Source organism: Salvia hispanica, chromosome 2 (genome assembly GCF_023119035.1).
Source record: "Salvia hispanica cultivar TCC Black 2014 chromosome 2, UniMelb_Shisp_WGS_1.0, whole genome shotgun sequence".
Lineage (NCBI taxonomy): Eukaryota > Viridiplantae > Streptophyta > Magnoliopsida > Lamiales > Lamiaceae > Salvia > Salvia hispanica.
In genome coordinates this window covers 24785053-24800235 of record NC_062966.1, presented here as the reverse complement: position 1 = coordinate 24800235, position 15183 = coordinate 24785053, and the positions used below count along the sequence as shown (strand labels likewise).

The 15183-nt window shown below is 31.7% G+C and overlaps 1 protein-coding gene across 1 annotated transcript; it reads left to right on the top strand.

Annotated features, from left to right (window-relative positions):
• Positions 1–727: 727 nt before the first annotated feature.
• LOC125207397 (ubiquitin carboxyl-terminal hydrolase MINDY-3-like) lies at positions 728–5308 on the top strand. The gene is made up of 7 exons (XM_048106720.1): positions 728–1426; positions 1862–1940; positions 2451–2602; positions 2797–2920; positions 3055–3240; positions 3951–4022; positions 4122–5308. Exons 1-7 carry the CDS (start codon positions 1011–1013, stop codon positions 4938–4940), a joined length of 1848 nt encoding a protein of 615 aa, XP_047962677.1. The 5' UTR covers positions 728–1010; the 3' UTR covers positions 4941–5308.
• Positions 5309–15183: the final 9875 nt, after the last annotated feature.

The window sequence follows — 15183 nt, the reverse complement described above, 5'->3', positions numbered from 1 at the left end:
AAAAAATAAAAATAAAAAATTGAATATGCCAATGGCTATGCCGTTGGCCAATCAGAAACGCCACGTAAGGGTGCTCAGCGGCACAGACGTGCTCTTAGCTAAGAGCAGCGCCATGCCGCTGGCACGGACGGACAGCTCGCAGCAGCGGACAAGCTCGTTCTTGCCGCTGGCGCGAACGGACGAACGTCGTTTTAAGCACCGCTGCGGATGCTCTTAAGTTAAATAAGAGATAAAAAAGTATTTTCTCCTCGTAAATATATCCATCCAGCCCTTTCTAATCTTATCTATAATAAAGGATTTATTGATTGTTAATTGTTATTCTCTTTCCTCTACCGCAAAGATTAATGTTTTCATGATTAATTGGTACTATGATAATTGTATTATCTTTTAAAATACTCCTAAGTAATAATAAATGGTTGCATCTTTTACTATATAGTAGTAGAAAGAAAGAATAAGGTAGATTTGGATGGAGAAAATTCTCTGATCTCTCATTTCCCCATTGAGAATTAGTTGCCTGATTCGTAAATATATACAATTTTAATAAATTTATAAATAGTAACATAATATATTCGTTTATATATCTCCACAAAATTCACATTAATAATGTGCCAAACCCACGTTTTCAGTTGCATTTTGCACTGACTTTCTGAATAAAGTTGTTTAAATAAGGCATTTAAGTGTAGTAGTAGTTTAATAGTATCAAAAGGATAGAGCTGTAATTTCGGAAAAAGCTCACGCACGCAAAACGTCGCCGCATTTAACCGGAAAATATTCTTAGATTCAAAACCCCACACAGTGTCTTTGTCTTGTCTTCTCGTTGAATTCGTTGCAATTGAAACCAGATTTTTACGCACAAACTGCAATTCAGTTTCTCATTTTTCCACTTGTATTCGTTTACGGTTACATATAATTATTGCAATCAGAGCCCTTTTTTTTCGATCGGGGGTCGGAAATTTGTAAAACCCTTGATTTCCCAAATTTACGAATTGCGCTGGTTTCCGGCTTGATCAATGTCGATTGCGGATCAGGAAGATGAGGATTTGCAGATGGCGCTGCGGCTGAGCATGCAGCAGCACGAGTCGCCGGAGCCGAAGCGGAGCAAGTCCAAGGAGGAGTCCGGCGCGGCCGATTCGGCGGAGGAGTCTCCGGAGGCGAAGACTAGGCGGAGGCAACGGGAATTAATGGCTGCTGCTGCTGAGAAGCGGATGGCTGCCTCCTCGAGCGTGGAAGTTGTGGAGGATGTGGATATTGTGGGTCCGGATGAGGAGGATAAAGGGAAAGGCGTGAGCCTGGATGAAGGTGAGGCCAAAGATGGAGATTCAGCGGTGGAGCTGCAGGAGGCGGAGGCGAACCAGCTTTTCTCGATGATTTTTGGGGAAGGGGTTAGTAAAGACGTGCTTACGCAATGGTGCAATCAGGGAATTAGGTAAGAGTTGGTTATGTTTTGAAGTTTCACTGTTAATATGTTTTACTGAATTCATAGATGAGCTATTGATATAATGTCTAGTTCTAATAATCTAATTAAGAGTGTGATAAGCTTAAAGGAAAGGGCTGTGAATAGGCTCACTGAGTTTGCTATTGAATACATGTTATTTGTAAATTGATTGGAGTTATCTGTGGAGTGTGCTTTCTCCACATTGTTATCTGTGAATGTGTTTTTTTATTGTTCTATGAGTGACCAGTTATGAATTTACATGGGTCATTTTACTTAGGTTAAGTCGAATTCTTCAATCGAGGAAGAAATATTTTACAAAATAAAAATTTCTTTTCTCGTTGTCCATGATTCAACAAATAATCTGCATTGCAAAATGAACTTGTGCTGGTGTTCTTTTCTGACATGGTGGAAATTGACTCCTTGCAGGTTTAGTTCGGATCCTGAAACATCTATGGGGCTAGTACAGCATGAAGGTGGGCCCTGTGGCGTCTTGGCAGCTATACAAGTAATAATTTAACTGCTCGTCTCACCTCTCATGGTGATCACATTTACAAATATCATTTACATGCATTCCTAATTTCCTAGGAAAATATCTAGGGGTAGATTCCTCATTGGATGCATAGGTATAGAGGAGGATAAAAAGGAATATCTCTAATGTTAAGAGGAATGATGTATAGCCAAGGAATTTGATGGAGGGTTTCTGATTGAATTATAGACATAGGTGGTTGAAATAGAAGGTGGAAGGATAGTAGTACAGAGGTGTCATTTCCAAGTGTTCTCTAGATCTGGTTATATTTAGTGTACCTGTTTTGGTTGAAATCATGCAGCAAAGTTTGATCTTTTTGGGTTGAGATTATGGTTTCTGATTAGTTAGCTTTGATTCTCTCATCTTCTACTTCTGTGTTATTTGCACTAGAGAATTGAAAAAAAACCATTTTCCACCTTAACATTTAGTGCATAACTTTTATTCCTTGTCATGATTTTCTGCTCAAAACTTGAACTCTTGGCGATGCAGGGTTTTGTGCTCAAATATCTTTTATTTTCTCCAGAGGAAACCAGTAATGGTGTGCCAAATAATTTCTCGAATTTGGCTATTAGAAGGGAGTCGAAGAATGAGCCTGTTTCAGCTGATATTTTCTCATCACTTTCAGAGGAAAGAAAGTCAAGGTCTCAAATTGCTCATTCTTTTCTTTTAAGCTGTTGTTTGGCCTTTTCTGAAAACTCATAAACGTCTATAGGGACTGTTCATCTTTTATTTTATTTTTCTGCTTTAGAACTTAAAACTATGCATAAAAAGAATAAGAATAATTGTTCTCTAGTTTCTTCATGTGTTACTCAGTGAATTCTGCTTCTTCTAACAGAGCCTTGGTGAAGGGTATGAGCGAAATACTCTTTCTATGTGGAAGCAATAAAGCAGCAGTGATAGCATCTTTGAATGTTCTTCCTGATGAAACTGCAGAGGCTGCACAGGGCTCAGAGGATGAGGTGAGTCTTGTTCAATATTCCTTAGTTCATGCAGCATTCCAATGGAGTCTTCTGTTTGGGTAATTGGGTTCTTCTGATTAGATTGTTTATAGTTCTTGATTCTCTTATTAATATGTACGGCCTCTGTTACTTAGGTCATTGCAAAGTTACTTGGAGGTCTTTCTGTTGAATCGGGGTCTCACTTACAGAAAGTTCTGCGGATTGATACCTGTACTTCCCGATCAAGAGCAATTCAAGTGCTTGAAGCTCTGCTTCCTGTTTTTCGAAGTCGCTTTGGAGCGTTGCTCTTCTTAATATCTGCATTATTATCTCGAGGACTGGTATATTCCTTTGCCAGATGATCAATTTTTTTCCTGATTTTCATTCTTCCTAATATATTAAGTAGAAAGAAGCATAGCTTGGCTCATTAAACATCTAGTGAAAAATTTGAATATCAAGTCTTAACTTAGGAACTGAAATTGCACATATCTTGTTAGTATTGATTGTAATTATATTGCCAAAAGACAAATCCCTTGACATTTTTTCATAAAATAATTTGTGAGGTAGTTTTGATACTTTGTTTGTCATGCTAGTGTTTGTTGTGACTCTTGGTGCTTTTACTGTTTATCTTACCTGCAAAACTAACTACTCCAATTGATTACTTCTGGTGAAATAATCCAGACAGATTTTGTAGTCGTCCCAATACGCTAACCCAGGCTATGTCTATCCATCTCAAGAATGCAGATAACTAACCAAAAGCATTTTATTTTGATAAATTAGGTTGATATTGTATGCATTTCGCCAATCCAGCTTATGACCTTTTTATTTTAAGCGCTGGTAGGAATTTTGATAAATTAGGTAGCCATCTAATGCAAATGAATGTCATGTGGCTATACGAAAGAAAATTATACCTTCAGGATCTTTTATGCTAAATTGCTAACCTAAGACAAGAATTTGAAATGAATATCATGTATCCTTGCAGTATCAGTTCAATATCCATTTTTTATTTATTTACATTTTAATTAATGCACTTCTTGCTATTCTTCATTAGCACACTGTTCAAGAGGACAGGGATGACCCGTCTCAACCATTAGTGACTGCTCCTTTTGGGCATGCATCACAGGTATTAATGGATCAATACAATTTCCCTTGGTGCTTAAAGATTGTGGTTTTTGCAATTTCTGCAGTCTTTGTACCATCTGACCTCTTAACATGGGAATAGGAAATTGTGAACTTATTGCTCTCTGGGAATGCTGTTGCTAATGTGTTCGATGGGAAGATTGACTTGGGGGATGGCATGTCCGTGAAAGGCATCTCAACGACAGTACAAGTTGGATTCCTCACTCTGTTGGAGTCCCTCAACTATTGTAAGGTTGGCCAGTATCTTAAATGCCCAAACTGGCCGATATGGGTAGTCGGAAGTGAATCTCACTACACAGTCTTATTTGCTCTCGACACCAAAGTCCAAGAGGAGAATGAACTTGAGAATAGAGAATCACAGATTCGGAAAGCATTTGATGCTCATGACCAAAGTGGTGGTGGCGGCTTCATAAGTGTTGAAGCATTCCATCAAATTATCAAGGAATTGAGGATTAACCTTGCCCGTGAGAAGGTCGATCAGCTTTGCAGTACAGATTTCATCGTATGGAATGAGTTTTGGCAGGCTCTACTTGATTTGGACCAGAGTTTAGGTGGCCTGAAGGACCCAACTGGACCAATGGGAAAGGAGGGTTTTCATCTTTACCATTTTAATGGGATCGCCAAACTGAGTGTGAGTGGCAGTCAGGCATCGTCTGGGAACGAAATCCCGATACAAAGACCTAGATTAACGATGGTGCGAGTAACTGTTCCACCAAGATGGACTTCTGAGGAAATGACAGTTAGTCTGCCCGTGGAATCTACCCCAGGTACAAATGAATCCAATGCGACTCAAGTATCTTGTCCTCAACCTGCTCAGCACGCACCTCTGGTCGATTGCATTAGGACGCGGTGGCCTAGTGCTATATGCAACTGGGACGGGGATGCACCGAGCATTGTCTGATTTCTCAATCGATTTTTCTTTTCTTGCAAAATGGGATGACATATGGCTCTATTGATCTGGGTTTGAATCCAAGCGCGGTAAAGGATGGTTTCGATTCATCTTTTCGTGTGAGGTATGAAGTAAATGGTCTCAACAGTGACATGACAATGGGATCTGAATTGAGGTTTAGAGGAAGATGAGAGATTTATCTGGATTTTATTTGTTATTGTGTTGAATTTCTACACCAATATAACAATTGTAAGTAAACCTTTGTTCTTCATGGGTATATCTACAACAATGTTCTTGTAATACCTAGGGAAGAAATGGGTATACGATTTTAATGTGATGGATTTTGCTAACTGGGCCGAATAAATGTTGTTGGGCTTTAGGAAAATCACTTTGGTTAATAATGTTTTTATTTTCTACAAATCACTATATTTGTATAATAGTATCAATGTATTCATGAAGCCAAAGCATGTATTTACAATACCTTCATTTTTACAGTTATGTTGATCTTAATATTATTTATAAAATATTTAAATTATTTAATAATCCCTAAAAAATAAAATTATAACCATAAGGCTTTAAATATCACATCCGTGATTTGGACCAGAAATTGCAAATTTATTGATCATTGAAAAGTCGACGTTACAAATTGGGTTGGGACCTCCACCATTATATATTTTATATACGGATCATATTCCATACTTTTATCTCTTCTTTGATATTTTTTCTTTTACAAGTTGGCCTTACAAGTGTTATTATATTTTTTCCTAGTAATATTTATAGGATAACAAAAAAAGAAATTAATAAAAATGAAAGGCTGCATCTTGTCCGCATATGAGACTGTGACCTTCTAAATTCAATCGTGCACATATATATGAATATATCACAACAGAAGATATCATATTGTATTTTTGTGTTTGTAGCTATTGCTAAATTTTTTCTTTTCTTTTTATCCTCCATTTTTTTTAAAAAAATTACGTAATTCAGGTTCTTATGCTCATTTATTTTTGGATCAAATACTCAATTTGGTTGGTCTAAACTCTAAACTAATTTAATTTTCCGGATGATAAGAATGTGGGTGAAATTGGTCATCTTTTTGTGAATAGAATGGTGTGTAGAAAAAATAGAAGATAATTATAAAGTAGAACCTTATCCATATATGTAAGTCAGATCATGGAATGTGACATTCGTAACGGCATTTAAATATAATGATATGGACAAGAGCTTCACTGCTGTTAAATAGCAACTCTCTTTCTCTTTCACACACTCATACACACACAGAGAGTGAAATGGTGGGCTGTAAAATAGGTGGTGGATGTTGATTTTGGGCCTTTTAAGTGGTGTGCGTTTCTCTATGGGCCCATCAACAGTAATGTACTTATCTTACTATACGTTACTATTTTCTTAACTTTTTCTGTATTTTCTAAATTTTGGCTTCTCCAATTTCACTCTCTTCTTCTATTTTTTTTTATATATAAGAAATAAGAAATATTTGTGATGATTATCGTCAAAATCTACAATAAATATCTCTTTTACATCCATACGTGTATACACACATCTAATTTTATTTATTGCAGCAAAAAAGGCGATTCCGTCGCCTTGACGGCCCCCATATTCCAGCCCGACATCATGTAAGGGGGTTCAATCAGAGTACATAGTAGCCCATTAAAGAGAGGCTTTAACTCACTGACTGACAGGAGCCCACATCTAATGTTATTTATATTTTAGTATACTATATTGTTAGACATTATTTGAAAGTAGAATGCTTTTGATGGTGATTTGAGATAACTAATTTCAAATTAGGACCCCTGACCTAACATATATGTATAATAATACATTCGCAATTTAATAAGGATGTTACTGTAGCAATGATATAGCTTTTGTACCTTGATTGAGGAAATGACTTTAATCTAGGTGTTTATCTTATCTCCTTCCTATTATGAAATTCAAGAAAACAATAATTATAGTTTGCATAATCATAATTAATCACTCGACGTTTCTAGATTTAGTAACATAAATTCAACGCAGCTTGATATCCTGGGTCCAATTTACCCATTTGCTTCTATTTTGGGTTCACATGTTATTGCGACATAATGTAGCTGGCCCTACACTATTGTTTTTCTTCATTCATTATTTATCACAATATTTACAATCATATCTTCGTAGTCATCCATCACTTTTAATTTACTACTACTATTATTTATTAATATCGTATTTTATTTATTTAATTGTTTTTTATTTTATTATGTACAATTATATATCATAATTAGACTTATATGCGAATTAAAATTTTCATTTTACTTAATTAAGTTCATATACTAATTAAATTTATATGTAACTTAGTAGTAGTATTAATTAATAATTTAAATTAAATTCCTATTAAAATTGATATGCTAATTAAACATATAATCACAATTGATTCCCATTCGAATTGTACTAGGTATCTTCATCAATTCATACGTGTCATGCTTGTTTCGAATTTCGAGATGTAATATTTTCTTGACAGAAGAAAACCACAATGTTATCATTAATTTTCTCCATGCAATAATGTCACTTAATAAAATGTATGGACATAACTATTGATGTCCGAGTCAATATACAGGCTCAACCTAAAAAAAAAGTTTGAATCGTTTGATGTGTGTTTTGGTTTGAACTACACTATTTTTAGTAAAAAAAAATTATTATGTAAAAATATAAACTACAAATTAAATGGAGTATTAATGAATTCATTGTAAAATTATGTCATTAGAAAACAATGGATTCATGGAATTTTCGTTTTCCATGAAATTCTAATAATGACTACAAATTGATTAAGCAATTTAACGAATCCATCATATATAGATCTTCATAATCTGAGAATCGAAATAAGTTCAAAATTTTTTAAAAATTAATTTTAATTTTGCCAAATATCCGTATGTATTGTACTCTTACGTGTAACGTTACACATACATGTCAATTTGTAGTTGAACCGGTCGATCTGGTCCGATTTTTAAAATATTGGTAAAAGTAATTAAATCTTAAACAAAAACTGATCTATACATATAGCTAAATGGTGTTGAGTAATGAATGGATGAACATGTAGCTTTGGCTGTCTTAATTATCCCATCACACACCGTTTGCAAAACCTACACTTGCTTGTGCTTTACATCATTATTTTGGCTGCGCCTTCACATGCTGTAATATAATTGAGAAAATTGTTCAAATTTTGTGTAATTAACAAACCCTAGGAATAGGATAAAAAGAAGAGAGAGAAGAAATTAAGAAACCCTAGCTAGGAGAAGGAATCCTTTATAATTTCGGTTATAACTAACTGTGTCTTAAACCAACATCATTATTACCGCAATTAACTCACTCCCACATGGTTTTTCCTTAGCTTACTGATCACACAAACGTTGTTTATTACTACCACTTTTTTGCTGTTAATTCTTGTTTCCGAACTATCTTGATTATTAATCATCATTGGGTTATATGTATGATTGTGGCAATACAAATGTCTCATAATATATTGTTTGGTATGTTTTGTAATTATTACTGCACTAAATAATACTACTCCTTAGTTAAGATTTCACCATGAATAGAGGATGGTAAAAACTTTTGTTGCTACCTATTTTAACATAAAATTATAAAAATATCCTAAATTTTATAAATTTATTTGGTGCTCATTTGTCCCCCACCTCAACATGCAGTTCCGGCTTTATTAAAAATATAGTAATAGGAGTATATAATTTTTTAAAAATTCCAATTTAAAATAAACTTACGAGGTACTATATTAAGATATATGGAGTACTTATTTACAATAAGTTTTATTAAGATAGTTAATTTAGAGATTGGACATAATGAATGAGACATAAAAATAGGACACTGAATTTTATTCGAAACCATACCCACCCTATATCCTTAATTAGAGACTAAGGATTCCACCTTAGGAATCTTTACTGCATAATGTGTATAATTAGAGAAAACAAGAAAATACTATATTTCGTATATTAATAATCAGTATGTTGATTAATTAAATATATAAAATTCTCCACTACAGGCTTCAATAAAAAGGGGGATGGGAATAAATTAAGATTGTAACAAATTAAAGACTTTAACTAATTAACTCCATACCTATGTTTGCTTATCCTACTCAACTCTTGAATAATAATAAAAAATACTACAATCTTTAAACATAAATGCAAGAATCCCAGTTTGGTGGGCTGCTAATTAGCTAATGACAGATAAAAAAATATAGAAAAGGGTTAAAATCCACATGGATGACACATGATTTATGTCTATATTCACATGCTAGGCATGTTCAATTAATCCTTTGTGTACATGTAACTTTTTAACGTGCCCCACCTTCATATTTTGTTATCAGACAACTCATATTGGTCCCTGTCACAATCCCTAAATCCTCAACTTAGTTGTTGGAGATTTGATTAATTTTATAAAAAATAACCATAATAAAAACTTGTAAAATTGTAGTAGGATGAAAATAAAGAGAATTGAAATTGATCTGAAATCTGTACACGTGTAAGTATATATAGCTATGTTTTCTGTGCTGGATGTAACAGTTAATCATTATGCTACTCCATAATTGATAATTTGCATGTGGTATGTTAGATGCTTTCTGCCTATTTTTATTGGGAATAATATTTGAAGAGAATTTTAAAAAGACAAACCCCCTTTTGGAAAATTGGGGAGAACCTCTATTTCTAAAGCATTTCTTTGCTGTAAAGATTTTTACTTGCGTGTTTTTTATTTATAGATTTGGAAAAATTATTGAAATATTGAGGTTCCATTCACTCAACCAAACTAATTTTCTAAAATAAGGATACCAATTGTTTTTAGTATTTCGTTTTTAGTTACTTATATTTTTGAATACGTATGTGGGGTGGAATCTAATAATTAAAATTAGATTTTACATAACAAACAAGTTGCCTCAAAACAAATTATACATGCATAGACACATGAAATTCATGAACATGAGATGCACAAATAACTATATTCTACTAATGTGGTTATTCATAGTATGTTATATTGATATCTCCGCCTTATTCTTAATCTTATTTAAAAATAACTATATTTTAAATCATAGTTAAGAACCAATAATATCTATTGAATTATTGATCTTTGAATAGAAAAATTAAGATAGCGGTGACATATCTTTGAATTACTCCACATTCCCTTCTAAATGTTTTTATAATTCTTACTAGAGTTAATTTACATTTAATTAAAATGTTTTTATAATTCTTATTAAATTACATTTAATTTGATGTATATTTGTGAATGAACAAAATAACTTATAAAATTGTACCACGGTAAAAAAATTAAAGAAAATGGGGACCAGCTCTTAATAAACATGTTACTCATAACTGAAAAAATATGAAAGGCATTTTTATCGGTAAAGAGAAAGTAGTGTACCTGAAGTTTTACTATATTTGGCTTTGATGCGTTTTCATACAATTTTTATTTTATAAAGTCACAATTAATAAATATTAAATGGTTATAAAGTGGATAAATAAAAGAATGCAACTGTATCTCTATTATTAACTATAAGCAATCATTATTGAAAATATAAATAAAAACTCAAATGTTCTTGCCTACCTAGGCCTAGGGCTTCTTGGGGTCGGATTCACATAATAATTCATAAAGAGAAAAGTACAAATTCAAACTATAAATTACACATTATTGCAACTAAGCTTTTCAACCTACATAATTTATTGTTGTTGGTAGGTAACTGCCGCATTAAACTACAGATCCAAGAGCATAATTAAATATAAAGCCACGAGATTATTACTACTCCAGGCCGAAGAAAAAGGGATTATTTTATTTATCCTCGATATGAAATGATATTCTATTCCAATAGATTAGCTAGGGTGAAAATAATATTGTTTTAAAAAAATTTATGATGATATTCCACCGTATTCCAACTCATACTAATTATTTTATTCCAACTCTTGTCAATAAGATAAATTGAATGAATCACGTCGTGGTAATAATTGTTTTTTATAATAATTTATTTATGAGGAGGAAGAGGAGGGCATCATTGTTTTGTTTAGGGTTGATAATTTGTATATATGGCGACACGATGAGATTAAAAAACATGATACTATGAGTTACTAAATTGTTTAAATTTGTAAATTTGGTTAAACTGTAGTATATTATTTTAGTTACAATATACAATGTAAATTATAAGAAATAAGATTGGTAACGGACATTAATTCCGTTACTGATCCGCTAGTAATATCATCGGATTTTATCCGCTGCTAAATTCCGCTACTATTCCGCAAGATTTTTGTAGTATGCGTTGCAAGAAACATATAGTACTCTCGTAAAAATACAAAATTAAAGATACAATTACTTGCATTAGAAAATTTTTGAAAATAATAAAAAAAAAATTGAGGGTGCAATATTTTTAAGTTGACGAAACAATTGTCTACTACTACAATTTAATTTCTTTTTTCCTTTCTGGGGCACTTTCATTTGTATCGCTCGATTTTACTTAGGGTATCAAGGTTGATGACAATCTTTAAAGATGGTATATTTAACACACAAATTAACGTCCTTTATTAACTAAAATATATGCTTAGACATTTTTTAGTGATGTTTCTTATATAATTATATTATGTTTATGTTATATAGCGGAATAAATATTAAAAAAAAAAAAGTGATAGTCACATTTCTGGATTGATCACGGATCCAATCACACTTGCGACTTGCCTATTTTTATATTCTCAATATATAATATACATATGCATACCACTGGAAGAATCTATCTGATCTCAATTAAATACAACAATAGGTTATACTCAAATTAAATAATTTGTTTATTGGGATCAGAAATCTTGATTTTACTGTTTAGCGTATTAGTACGACATAATCATGGTCAGAACTACCCTCTTTTTTTTATTAATTATTATAAAATAAAAACAAATGTGTATTCGGTCTGTGTAAAAGTTTTTTATTTGTTCCATAAGGTTTATAGTGTTATAACTTTACTTTTAGTGTTGTAAAAAAAACTTTTACTTATAGTAATTTAATTTATTTTTATTTTTTCCCGCCACTTCTATTTTACACTTCCCTTTATCATAGGTATTTTCATTGTTGAGCCATGTGATATGAATTATGATCCATTGTTATAGGCATGTAAATATTAGTACTAATTACCAACTATGCACTCAAATTCTTCTTAAAAATATATGCATACAGTTATAATTGAAATAGGTTAAATATAATTAATTACGAATGTAAATAGTTTATATATAATTAATTACGAATTTAAATAGTTTATATATAATTAATTTAATCTCTAACACTTACACAATATATTAGTATGATCCCTTTTATATTTTGTGCTACTTTGATAGGGTCGGTGATGGAGTTATAATTTTAACGCAACTCGGGTATTTCTTATTCATTCTTGTTAAAATTAGCAATAGAAAACTCATAATTTTTTTTGCAAATCAAACTATTTATATTCTCTAATATATTGCTATATTTGTTTAAACTAATCCCAAGTCAAAATGAAACACTTATTCATAGATGAATTGGGTTCATCTGAGGATGGGGGTAAATAATTAATTAGTTGTGAATATTGTATACTATTCCACACTATTGAGAAAAATAAATGTGACAAGTCTTGTTCTCATCATCAATTAAGTAGCATTCACCTCAATGTTTATAGCCAAATATTAGCGGTGGCCATTTCTCCTTTATTGTTACTTCTCCACCCCTAAATCTACCCTTCTTTTTCTATTTTGACCCATTGCATTTACACCCCTATTCAAATATTTCGTTTTCTAATTCAGTTGTAAAACTCAAAAAATTAAATGGTAGTAATAAATATGGTTTTCTTTCATATTTCCGCATTTAATGGCATATTTATTGATGGGTCCGCCATTTTTCATTTATTTGCGCAATGGTCCAATTTTCTCTATATTTAAATACAAAAGGAAAAACATGGCTTGTCTCTATGGACCGTTTATTGATATTTTTGACTGAAACGTTTATACATCAAAATACTAATATTCATTAATTAGAAGTTGATTAATGGAAGTGACGTTTAGTGATTTTTTTGGATATTTTTAATGTCAAATTGGTAGAGGCTTATTTATACATGATTTTCTTGAAATTTTTAGAGAATTGGTAACCATGCAAGAAGATACACCAGACCTGTCAAACAAAATATAGGTGCTAATTAAATTTGGGGTTAGTTGGATTAACCAAAGAATTAGGATTTAGGGATGATACATATAAACATGGTAGCCACTATCAATGATGAGAAAGTAAACTGCAGTTGAAATTTAATAGTATTAAAACTTGCTGTAATTAATTAAGTCTAACACTGGCAGCATTACTGTACCCAAACTGGCACCTAATTAAAATCAATATTATAAAATTTAATGAACTATTATTAATACGAATTGCTTTAAGAATATGCATGGCTGGCTGGACTGATACTATTACTGTAATATATTTAATTTTTTTTTAAATATGTGAGTATACATATAATATTGCAAATTTTTCTATAAATAGTTTTTGGAATATACATGACAAATTTTGAAACTGTTTACAAATGTAAAATGTACAGTAGCTCTGAATTCTCGAATTACTTGTAGAGAAAATTATAAATTCAGATTCTTTAACTGCCCCGGTAATTTTATTTAAAATACTATAGAGATTGAATTGTTGAATTATTACTAACGAATTGAGATTGAGACGTATTGACAGATAGTATCTCAGAAGCTTATCGTACGTGCATACAGGCGTGACATTTTGCTTTCAGAAGAAGTACGAGAATTTTACTACATTCACAAAGGTATTACCACTTGAGATATTAATACAGTGTTGTCTTTTTTTTTTATTATAATCATAAAAATTAGTAAACCGTTATCTTTATTATGCACGGAGTAAGGATTTACGTTTCTACTCCGGTTCTTGTTTTGATTGCTTCTGTTTGGCTACGAACCGGACCGATCCGAAATGAGGGTAAATTGTTGAAAAAATAAAGTTTTTTTTTTTATCAAATTTTAATTTGGATCATCCCTTAATTTTAATAATAAATCGTAACACCGTGAATTTTAGTACTCCTTCCGTCCACGAATAAGAGTCTCATTCCGTTTCTTGCACTTGTTTTGTAAAAATGATAATAAATAGTTAAAGTGGAGAAATGATAAAATAAGATAGAGAATAATGTATACAAGACTCTTATTTACATTATTCTCTATCTTACTTTATCATTTCTTCACTTTAACTATTTATAATCATTTTCACAAAACAAATGCATAAAAGTGAACGGGACTCTTATTCGTGGACGGAAGGAGTACCATTTTTCTCAATTTGCCGATAACCAAATATTTTAATTTTTATTTGTAGAATATTGTTGATTTGATGCACATATGTTTTAAATTAATGATGTGATTGAGTTATTTGTGAGAAAAATGATAATATTCACATATGATCTTGTTCTCAAAGACCTTTTTCAGATGACACATTAGGAGTACAATCTAACTCAAATTAGACCTATCACAAATTCATAATCAATTTTCAAAGTTGCGGGGAACCAAAATTTGATCAAAATTTATGATATATTTTGAAATTTTTTCCTAAAGATTATAGTACAGTACTAATATTTAGTGCAAGGGTAGTGATAAAATGCAAACTTATATATTGTACAAACTCAAATCTCCTCAACACAACTTCAACACAATATCAACACAGTGTAAATTTTCAAGATTTTAATGTCAACACAGTATCAACACAACATCAATCATTGACTACCGTTGAAATTCTGTTGACATTTTCCTATTGATGTTTTTTTGTGATCTGTTGACATTTTTCAATGGTCCCGATCATAGTTTTGAGTTGTAAAATATTTAGAGTTTTCATTTTATCACATTCCTTTAGTGCAATGTAAGATTATGTACTCCTACATTCTAACCAGCTGAAATATACTCCATCTATCTCATTAAAAATGAAACTTTTTTCTTTTTTAAGTTGTCCTATTAAAAATGAAATATTTCCTAAAATAGAAATAACATCATTTTTACTTTTTTATCTCTGTTACTTTATTCTCTTCTCATTAAAACTTACAAAACAACACTATATAAAATCTCGTTCCAGAAAACAAATGTTTAATTTCTAATGGGACGGAGGAAGTACAACATTAGTGTTCTTTAAAAAAAAGAATCAATAATAATTCTCGTTTTATATTAATGGTCGTGGTTACTTAAACATCTTAATTTGGAGTTATTTAAAGATAAAAATTTTGTCT